We start from the raw sequence: 11,138 nt of genomic DNA, 5'->3' as shown, positions 1-11,138 counted from the left end.
CAATAGATTATTTTATATAATAGGAAAGCATGATTCTGGCAAATATAATAAATGCAGACATTCAGAATGAGAATTTGAAATAGAAAGAATCCAGCACAGAGAATAATTAAACCCCAATTAATATTCTTGTATAGCATATAAACTATTTAAAAGAAATACATTTCTATAAACAGAATAAATATTATGTTATACAAATGTATTTCTTCCCCAGTCCATTCACATATCAACGCGTCACACTCCATCCCAGTAGATGGCGAATGTGTACCGATAGCTTGAAAACCGCTGTAAAACCTAGTAGAAGAAGAGGGGGGAAAGACGAAGAAGAAGACATCGGCGCCAAATTTCAACGTTCATGGCGGAGTTTGGTTTCACTTGTTGATGTATAGATTTTTTATGCAATCATATCTAAGTCTTTTTAAGAAATTGTACTACATGGAAAATCGTCTGGAAACGCCTGTGACATTTTGCGCCTTTTAATTCGAAGTGTCATGCCGGGTGATAGTTAATATTACGCGTCGCGTTTCACCTAAGTTAACTATAAGCGTCAAGAATGTGGAATAACGTCGAACTTCTGCTGAACGAGGACACTAACACAGTCCGACTGTACAGCGATGCTGAACAAGAGTCCGGGAACGCTTTATATCAAGTGGATACCTTGGTTAAAATCTCATCCTCTGAAAGGGTTAGCAAAAACTGTCTTTGTTGCTATTTACAATAACACAAAGTAACGTTACTTGTCATATTGACATATTTTTTGGAACAGTGGTAATGACAGCTGGCATTTGACGTAACGTACCATGCATTACGATCTCATCAATATACAGGACCGGTTAAAAGTTTGGAGACATTACTATTTTTAATGTCAGAAATCTTTCTAATATGCTGATGTGATACTCAATTATTATAAATGTTGGAAACAGTTGTGCTGCTTAATATATTTTTGGAAAACCTGTGATATATATTTTTTCAGGATTCATTGATGAATAAAAAGTTAAAAAGAACAACATTTAAAGAAAAGAAAGAAATATTTTCTAACGTGTAATCTTTACCATCACTTTTGATCCATTTAATACATAATTACTGAATAAAAGTATTAATTTATTTCAAAAAGAAAGAAAAAAATCATTGACCCCAAACTTTTGAGTATTTTGTTACAAAAGATTTCTATTTTAAATGGTGTTCTTTTTAAACTTTTTATTCATCAAAGAATCCTGAATCCTGTATCACAGGGTATAAAAAAATATTAAGCAGCACAACTGTTTCCAACATTGATAATGACTGAGTATCAAATCAGCATATTATAATGATTTCTGAAGGATCATGTGACACTGAAGATTGGAGTAATGATGATGAAAATTCAGATTTGGATAACAGAAATAAATTATATTTTAAAGTATTTTCAAATAGAAAACCATTATTTTATATTTTTCACAATATTAATGTTTTTTCAGTATTTTTGATCAAATAAATGCAGGCTTGATGAGCATAAGAGATTGCCTTCAAAAACATAAAAAATAGAAATGTTTCCAAACTTTTGACCGGTAGTGTATGTATATAGTTTGTACATTTGTGCATTGCATACCTTGTTTAGTGTTTTACACTGCAATTAATATTTATCTGTATTTGAGTTGTACTATATAGTTTTGTATAATGATGATAATAATAACAATTATTGTTTCTTTTCCTTTTGTTGTCATTAGTATTGTTCTTGTTCTTTTATGCTCCAGGTACTGTGTAATCCAAAGGTCTACGCCTCCAGTACTCCAAACTGCTGTATTGTTGTTGCTGACACTGCAGTGGTTGTCTTTGATCCTGGTTTTCAGACTGTTTTGATTCACCTGTATTTTGGTAACACAAGCTCTGTCATGCACAGTTAACATTCACTGTCCACAGTACTGTAAAACCTATATCTTCAATTGCTCTCATGTGTGATTCAGACTCCGTGGTAGATGCTGTTACTGCTTGCCCCCAAGGCCAGTTTCTTCTGGTTGGAGAGAGAAATGGAAGTCTGCACATCATCTATGTCCCTCTGAAGAAGACGGTGCTGACCAAAGTAAGCTGCAATAAATGGAATTGTATTAATTGCCAGTTTGACTCCAATATCACAGAGCTGAAAACAAAGTTGCGGTAGTTTTTTTTTTTCCCTTATGGTGACTGAGTGGAACGGCTTCTTGAACAAGAAAAAAATTTAGGACGGGACTTGATTTTGTCCATCAGGAACCGATTGAATCATTGTGGTTTGTTATTGCTGTGATCTCATGTGAGTGACAGGTTGTCCTCCTGCCCTCGCACTAGTAAACACATTATCAGAGAAGAGATGAAGCTGGAAGGGGAAGTTAGTTTGATTAAAGATTACAAGGGCACATGAATAATAATAAAAACGGATAAAAAAAACAAGAATTAGCTATTTGATTTCACGGTAACTAATCTTTTTTCCAGACTCTGCACCAACAAAACCCCTGTGATGGTGATGAGACGACCTTTAAGAGCCTAATTCTGCACGAGACACCTGGTTCTAAAGGTGAGTTTCTATAAATGGTATAGTAAGCAGTAAAATAAAGATGTATATAGAAGAACATGTACTACATATATAGATGTGGACACTGATAGCATTTCCATAGTCTGTACTTGTTAAATTATCAAAACAATTTCTTTCTTTTGTGTTTTAGGAGTGTATGATCTATTTTTCATTGTTAACAATGGTTTCCTACACACATCGAATGTGGCTTTGGGAAAAATACAGAGCGCGATTGAAAACATGGATCTAATGGCTTTAAATAAGGTAGATGTTTCAATTAATCAATCAAATGTCACATTTCTTTTATTAAAGGGTTAGTTCACCCGCAAATGAAAATTCTGTCATTAATTTCTCACCCTCGTGTTGTTTCAAACCTGTACGACTTTTGTTCGTCTTAGGAACACAAATTAAGATATTGTTGATGAAATTTGAGAGCTTTTAAACCACTTCATTCATATAAATGACTTTTTTGAAGCGTGACATTTTTGGGAGAATGGGCTTTCATTGGAGGGACAAAAATCTCTCAGGTTTTTATTGAAACTGTCTTTGTGTTATGGACGATTAATGAAAGTTTTATGGATTCAAAAACTTGAGGGTGGGTAAATGATGATAGAATTAAAAATGTTGGGTAGACTATCCAGTAAAAAATGATCATAGCTGGTCATAGGAATGGTTGTCTCATGAGATATGAGACCAGTCTAAATCAAAGGAAACAAGAAATGAGAAACAGGAGAAGGAAAAATGTATTATTTTGTTTTCCTTACAGATCCAAGATGATATTCTAATGAACTTCTGCTCTACTGAAGAGATTCATGAAGATGGTTGCATCTCAGCAGGTCTGGTCTGCTTTGGAAGCACAATCCACCTTCTGATTGGGGTAACTTTGATTCTAAATCTTAAACTCAACTGCATTTTCTCTTCCTTCCCCAAAATAATCTGATGCTTCTTTTCCTCCCGCTTTCCAACACAATTAATTGCTGTGGAATTATGACATAAGTTGATTTCTGAAATAAAATTCAGGTGTTAAGGGGCTGTCCCAGTACAATTTTCATTCCATTGACTTCCATTTATACGCATTTGAATGCAGGAGATGGGAAACTAAAGCTCAAGTGGAGAAGTTACACATTTTGCTGCATCCAGAAGTTCTAGTTTGTTGAACTCTGACCTGTGAATTTGTATCACTTGAAGACTTGTGACTAGGGCTGGGTGATAAAACGATTACAATAATTATCGTGATTCTTCAAAATGATAACAAGAGTTCTATAAATGTTCGATATAATGTATGCTCAGAGTGAGCTTACTAGATCAGATGCGTTTACTTACTAAACAGCGCTGTGAGAAACACTGTGTGCAACGGTACAGTCAGAAGGCTTTTCAATCTACAAATCGCTATGGATGTACTGTAGTAACACTAACTGCACCATGGTATTGTGGCAGAAATGTGGGATATTCATATCGAATTTTATTATATATTTAATGTAGATGTATTAGATGTATTAAAGGAGTAATGTGATTAAGCTATAGCATTTGTGCATTTATAATAAATGTAGTGTACTGTTTTTTTTCTTCATAAAAATACCATAGAAACCATATAGTTACATTTTACCATGGTAGTTAGTTGTTATGCATGGTTTTAATCTGTGGTTAACATGATCTAAATTTTGCACTGATAAGGAAAAAAGTGAGCTCGTCGCGCCGGTGCGAAGTACTCTTACTTAGATGTATTGATTAGGGAATTAAAATGCATTTTCAAAGTAAATGTTATTATCATTCCCTTTCAATGTCTGATATACAGTCTTAATTTGTAAAATGAAATGTAGGAGCTTTAAGTAATCACCTGTATCTATATGACAGGCTGATGGTGCTAATGTTCTTTCACTTTGGACCATGGGTCATGGGCAGACATCACTGTCTCTCACAAAACTCCTTGACTCTGCTTTAATGTCAGGTACTAAATGTGTTCTTGCTATGTTTACATTGATTATTATTACTAAATATGAAGTGTGTTAACATAGCTGTAAATAAATGAAAATGTTCTATTTGTCTATTCAAGAGGTGAAGAAGATTCAAGTTGTGGATAATTGGATGTATGTCCTAAACAAAGAGGTAAGGCCTTGTGGAAACTGATGTTGATGCTAGAGATGCACCCAAATTAAAATTATTGCCTGAATCCCAAAATATTTTGGACACTAGGGGTGTGCGAAACTGACAAAAAACAAAACAAACGGTTCTGACGCACTCAGTGTCCGAATTTGTTTCACTCATTTCATTGACTCCTTCAAGGGGACTATACAGTCCCTCCAGAAAAACGCAATTATGCGATCGCTGAATTCAGTGCATAATCAGCCATAGTCCGCATATTTATGCGGGGGTCGCATTTTTTCAAATACTCCGCAATTTTGCCGCATAAATTGCTGATTTCCGCGCAAAATATGCGGGGCTTGCATGAATTCATAATCCCCGCATTTTCGTCGCAAAAAAGTGACATATATCTTAGCAGAAAGTTGGGAAATGTTGCGTTTGCTTCACACAAGAGCAGCCATTTCCCCCTGTTGCCATGGGAACGTTATGAAGTGATGTTACGCGGCGTGAACATCATCGAAAAGCTGTAAAACAGGAGGACACTTTATTTTTAAATATTTCATTTATTCATTTTTACTGAAGTTGTAGCATATTCCTCTAGTAAAGCTACAGAACTTGTTTGACTCATCAATGTTTTGTAAGTTTGATGTGTTTATTAAGGTCTTGTAACGCGTTGTGTCGGGAAGAAAAATAGGGATAGCTCACAGCTGAAGTTATTGCAGAGGCCAGACAGATCTGTCTGCAGTAACGTTATATTGTATGTGCGCCTCGAACACCCCATGTGTGCGGGTAATTTCTGTTTAATGCAACTTCTTTTATCTTATTTTGTTTATTAAGTAACGATGTGGACGGTAGAACGTGTGACAGACAGTTATACGAGTTCGATTTGGGAATAAAGTGCGAGTTGTCTCCGTGAGTCACACCTTATTTCCACTCGTTACAGTCTGAAATAAAACAAGATGAGAAATTAAATATTTCCAGCACTTTCTGTTATGTAGTATGCTTGCTTATCATAGGAAGTAATAAGAAAGGACTCTTTACATTAAGGTAGTAGCCTAGTGAGAACAGGGTGTTGGGGGAATCACTTTTTTTTTCTCTTTTTCATCAAACCGCAGTTTTTGCAAGTTCCCGCAATTTTTGCAAGTTCCCGCAATTTCATCGCAAAAAATTGCATAAATATCCCGCATATTCCATCGCATTTTTAAAGAAAACGGGCCGCGTAATCAAGGATTTTTGCCCGCAACAATCACAAAAAAACTCCGCGTTTCTCTGGAAGGACTGACTATATTAGTAGACTAATGTAGGGCATAGTGAATGAGTGTATAGGGAGCGATTCCGAACACAGCTAAGGTCAACTTCCAGGCAGGAGAGTTGGAGCTGCTGGGGGGATCTGCTCTAGGGGGATCTGGGGAATGCTCCTCTGGAAGAAGAAATGTAGATAAAAAATGTATATGCATTGACTTCTACCTGTACCTTACAGTCGAGTCAAGCCTCTATTTAGATATGTAGTGTCACTGTCCACATTACATTCACAGCGGTGTTTTTAGGAAGCCAAACAATTTGCTAAACAATGAGATCTCAAGGAATTCGTCCAAAATGCCTCCATAATCAATCAGACCATTTTCATAATCGATCATTGGTATCACTTTCGATTACCTGGGTACTCTGGGTGCCCATCCCTAGTAAACAGCATAATGCAGAATTGAGTACCGACCCACTTCAAGCACTGCCGTCACTGTGATATTTCAGACTGTCCTCAGGGCTGCCCGATATCCCAGGTCAAGCATGAAAGATGCTCTGATGACAGAATTTGCTACATATTGTTACGAAAGTTGATAATTTTCACGTATTTTGTATTTTTGTCTTGCCAATTTAAGCATTCAAGTGATTTTAAATCATTCAAGCATGATAAGACTCTACATACAGTGAAGACTGAAGTGTTCTATTTTTACATTTGATTATTCAGTTCATTACTTGAATGCTGCTGTTAAATAGAGTGCTGCAGGGATGGCGTATCTTTGTAGGCCAATCCAGGAGTTAGCATCACACTGGTTCCCTCGTCAAAAAACCCAATAGGATTTTTACATAGGCTTTTGAATTATCTCATAAAATAAACTTTTTGATCAATAAACATTTATTAATCTTACGTTTTTTCCTAGATATTTTTTCCACAAATTAATAACTTTTAAAGCCTGAATAAAAAGCTAACCATGGTTGCTTAACTTCAGCATCACCACCAAGCTTTTCATCAACAACTCTTTCAGTCTTTATTTACATTTTCCTTGACAGTTCGAGTTAATAGTTTGCAAGAGTGCGATTATAAATACAAGGCTGTGAAAGCAGACTATTGCGCATATGAGTTTACCTGTTTACAACGTCTGTAGTCCCATTTAGCAACATGTTAGCAACCACCTTTTTCAAGACATGTAAAAGCATGAGTGGGGTATCATTGGTGTGTTTTATGCCATAGAGTAAAACGGGAAAATATCTTGAGCTTGTTTTCACCTCAGACCTTATTTCAGGCTTTTAACCAAAAACTCAAAAAAAAAAAAAAACATTGAATTTGGGATGATGGACCTAGAAGTGCTAAAATGCTAACTTGTTTATGGGTTTTCGCCTACAAAAATACATCATACCTGCAGCACTCTATAGACCCGCTGTACCTGAAAAATCGAAAGAAGTTAATTTCATTTGTACCTTTATTTTGTGTTTGCCCTATGGTTTGTAATTTGTTTCTTTGTTCTTACTTTTAATAACAGAGATAAAATAAATAATGAAATAAAATAAGTGAAATTATAATTGATTGGTCATATTGCTCATATGTACTTTGGTCTAAATGGTATGTCATTCGCACCCCTACAGTCAATGATCGCAGTGTTGATATCTGCAGTGTAAATTATTTCTAGTTATAATTGCACAATGCATATCTGCATAATTTAATTTTGATTTGTCAAAACTGAATTATGTGAACTATTAGTGAAGCTTGGGGCATTAATTAGTAAAATGGCTTGCTATAATGTGTCAGCTGATGAGATCAGTGACATCATTAAAGATGTATCAAATGGAAATTTGACTACTGTTTTTTTTTTCTCTGAAATCTTGAATCATCAGTCCTCAGGCCATATAGCGCAAGCGTGGTGTTGATGCTAGTTTAATTTCTTGCATGTCATACATTAGGCAGATGCTGTTTATAGAACTTTGTTCTCTGTGGAATTTGTTATGAGCCTAGATGACACAGTTGTCATAGCTCTTGGTGGTTGTTTTTATTTATGAAGACCTTCCTGAGATCAGAGGTTCAGGAAATGACATAGAAGTTTCCGGCTGTTATCTAGCTGAGATTTAGCTGAATAGTTCTCTGAACTGTTCAAAACGGTTAATGTTAGCATTATTGTTAGCAAAATTGACAATTAAATGACAGTTTGGTGCAGTTTTCTGTATAATTTGTAAAAAAGTTGTTACAAGGGTTACTTTAAAAATACATATTCTTAGTGATCTGAATGATATGGGCTAATGTTATTGGCATCAGCTTAAAATGTCCTGATCAGTGCACCACTAATTTGTATATGAAATATTCTTTTTCTTTCTAGGGCATGCTCAGCTTGTTGGACATCCACTCTTTTGTCATGCTTTGTTGCTGGCCGGATCAATACATTGTTGATTTCCTGCTGATATCAGAGAGAAACTCCTCATCTATTACACAGCAAGTGTCTTGTTTGACTTCTTTTTGTAAGACATTGAGAGAGCTTGTTTTTCATGATTAATCCACACATTGACAGATAAATGTCTTTTGTGTTGTACAGGCAAGATGATAACAGCTTGAAAATCATGACCTTGGTAGCTGAAGAAAAGAAGGTATGTCTATTACCATTTCAGTCATAGACGACTCTTGTCATACGTGAGAGACTCCATGAATTTTCTTAGCAATTGTTTTTTCAGGGGTAGGTTGCTAGGTCTCTCCCCAACCCTCCCCATTATATGGCTGGGGACTCACACACACGTGCACTCACACCCATGGACAATTTAGCATCACGATTTCACCTATACTGCATGTTTTTGGATTGTGGGGGAAATTGGGAGCACCCAATGGTAACCCACACGGACAGAGGAAGGATGTATATATGTAATTGAAAAAACAGTTTTATTCCTCACTTGTTTTCTTTGTTATCGATGTCAAGGGTCATGCTAGGAAGCTTGTGATTCAGTCCCTGCCTTCTATGGAGGTTTTCTACTCACTAGAAGTTTCTTCTGAGTCGTGGTTGATCCAGAAGGGAATCAATATGGTAATTATAACAATGCATATTAACAGTATGGAATATATATGAAATTAAATTAGATGTAATGTAATGCAAACCTGTAATATTTGTTGCTAATGTTCAACGGGTTGTCCTTAGACTTTCTTTGTCATATTTTGTAGGGGAGATACTGGTTGAAATAAAGCTCAAATTTGAATATTGTTTCTATCGTGATTATGCCAGTGTTTCTTGGCTGAATCTCCAATGTCTGTGCTATGGGTGTAACTGTACACAAGAATGACAAAAGTGGTACAGTATGTTTTCAGCACGGCAGGGGGGAACATCTAAATATTAGTTGCTGCTTCAAATTTCTGGAACTTTGAAAATCTCACGCTACATAAAACATTAACAATGTCAGTCTGTTGTAGGAAACATGCGCAAAGTCGTTGCAGAAACAGGGTTGTGTTGCAAAGTGCACTTTGAGCGAAACATACCGAAAAAACTGGTCTACAAACCTCTGTGACCAGTGGAGACGGCAGCACGGAAAATAAAGTCACTATCCTTCAAATTTTTGGACAACTTTGGACTCGTTGATATCCAATACTTCCAAAAATTGGTTACCAATGCAAATTAATCTGCAAAGCCTATTGGTCGACCTTTAAAAGAAACGATACTTGAATATTTATGCCGTTTAATACATTTCTACCAGCATCATCCATCCCATATATAGTTATGATGAGCCACCTGTCCTTGATATCTTGTATGGAAGGTAATTCATAAATTAAACTCTTTTCTTCAGGACACCATCTATTTGCTGGAGGGAATTTTGGCGAACACAAAGAGGTGACTAACAGACACAGTTATGACAGTCTATAGATATTAAGGCCAATGAACTTTTGCATTTATATTGTGGTGTTAATATGTTGTAGTGAATTCATCACATTTGTGGATAGCGAAAGATTAATTTGAATAATTTGTATGTTTTAAAGCAGCCATGAAGATCCAGTGTCTACTGTTGTGATAAGATGCTTCACAGAGGCGCTGCCAGAAAACAGGTGCGCTCTCGAGAACATAAGTAATACTGATTATAATTGAATTTATTTTTACTTTTATTTTGGTTTCAGAAAGATATTGTTAATAGATTCCGCTGAAGGAATGCACTGCTTGATTTTAATGCTTGTTTGGGTGGTTTTGCTCCTTATGCATTATTTATTTTGTTTATTTTATTTTCTATATGTTGCTTCACTTTAATACTTAAATTAAATTATACTTTTCTTCAAGCAAGCAGACTGCTTTTAATGCAGTACTTTGTACACTGTTTCTCTCTCTGCTTCCTCCAGACTGAACAAACTTCTTTATAAGCACAAGTTTGAAGAAGCAGAGAAATTTGCAAAAGCTTTTGGGCTTGATGTTGAAGTAAGACATTAGTACATTTTCCATATCAACATTTCCTATATAACAGATTTTTCATGGTAAGTTGACAAGGTTTCTTTTTGTTTGTTTTAGCTGGTGTATAAGGTTAAGCTGAATGTTGTGCTGGAAAAGCTCATCTCGACATCAGGCAGTGATCAAACCCTTGAGTGGCCTGAGCTCATTGATGAGGCTAAAACCAACCTGATGAAGATCATGGTAATATTCAGCTTGGCAACAAATGTGAATGTGCAGGGCTTCATGGGAGACTTACACACAATGGTGGCTGGAGAAACTACTATCACTCTATTTCACACATATGTACAGTTAGTAATACTACAGTATGCTGTACTGTTGGGATGCATATGTCAATTTGCTGATATTAAAAGGGTCATGATGACACGAGTAATACAATTTTTGACATACTGTAGTAGTAGTGGTCATTGCTCCTACTCTACCTTATCACTTTCATAGCCCACCCAGCAGTTATTACGATGCATTGCAATACTTCAGGCAGTCATCCTTTGTGATATATTGTGAATGTTTAGCACCTAGTCTTCTCACATGTCCCACAGGATGAGCAGTTTGTGGTGCAGTACTGCCTAACTGCTTCCTGGCCTACTCTCAGCATTGCGGAGGAGATGTTAAATTACACCTTGAACCGTTTCCCGTGCTGCCAGATCCAAACAGCCTTGGCTAAGCTCGCCACCTTTGCCAGCATGTATGGACCCAACAACTTTGAGTACGTTAAGCTGGCCAGCAGTTACTTATTTTCTAAGTTTTTGAAATGTTAGACATGAATTTTGTCCTCCATAAGCTTGGAACACTTTAGAAATCATTCATTTCTTGTCCTACACATCCTTCTGGGTAATTGTATTCTCCATCTCCATCTCCAT

At 36.1% G+C, this 11,138-nt stretch overlaps 1 protein-coding gene across 3 annotated transcripts in view; it reads left to right on the top strand.

Annotated features, from left to right (window-relative positions):
* Window positions 1-543: 543 nt before the first annotated feature.
* kntc1 (kinetochore associated 1) overlaps window positions 544-11,138 on the top strand; it is a 63,765-nt gene continuing 53,170 nt past the window's right edge. For 2 of the 3 annotated variants that reach the window (XM_056247342.1, XM_056247340.1), the window contains exons 1-16: window positions 544-682; window positions 1,728-1,848; window positions 1,938-2,053; window positions 2,440-2,521; window positions 2,670-2,782; window positions 3,285-3,395; window positions 4,373-4,466; window positions 4,572-4,624; window positions 8,188-8,300; window positions 8,401-8,452; window positions 8,776-8,880; window positions 9,632-9,675; window positions 9,822-9,887; window positions 10,173-10,248; window positions 10,339-10,461; window positions 10,818-10,984. In XM_056247342.1, coding sequence (XP_056103317.1) covers window positions 551-682; window positions 1,728-1,848; window positions 1,938-2,053; window positions 2,440-2,521; window positions 2,670-2,782; window positions 3,285-3,395; window positions 4,373-4,466; window positions 4,572-4,624; window positions 8,188-8,300; window positions 8,401-8,452; window positions 8,776-8,880; window positions 9,632-9,675; window positions 9,822-9,887; window positions 10,173-10,248; window positions 10,339-10,461; window positions 10,818-10,984 — 1,568 coding nt within the window. In that variant the 5' untranslated portion in view covers window positions 544-550. The remainder of the gene's footprint in view (window positions 683-1,727; window positions 1,849-1,937; window positions 2,054-2,439; window positions 2,522-2,669; window positions 2,783-3,284; window positions 3,396-4,372; window positions 4,467-4,571; window positions 4,625-8,187; window positions 8,301-8,400; window positions 8,453-8,775; window positions 8,881-9,631; window positions 9,676-9,821; window positions 9,888-10,172; window positions 10,249-10,338; window positions 10,462-10,817; window positions 10,985-11,138) is intronic. The other variant, XM_056247341.1, reaches the window with a different exon arrangement.

Source organism: Rhinichthys klamathensis, unplaced genomic scaffold (genome assembly GCF_029890125.1).
Source record: "Rhinichthys klamathensis goyatoka isolate OS25496 unplaced genomic scaffold, OSU_Roscu_1.1 h1tg000046l_1, whole genome shotgun sequence".
Taxonomy (NCBI): domain Eukaryota; kingdom Metazoa; phylum Chordata; class Actinopteri; order Cypriniformes; family Leuciscidae; genus Rhinichthys; species Rhinichthys klamathensis.
The sequence above is the reverse complement of the archived record's forward strand: the minus strand, read 5'-3'. Positions and strand labels throughout refer to the sequence as shown.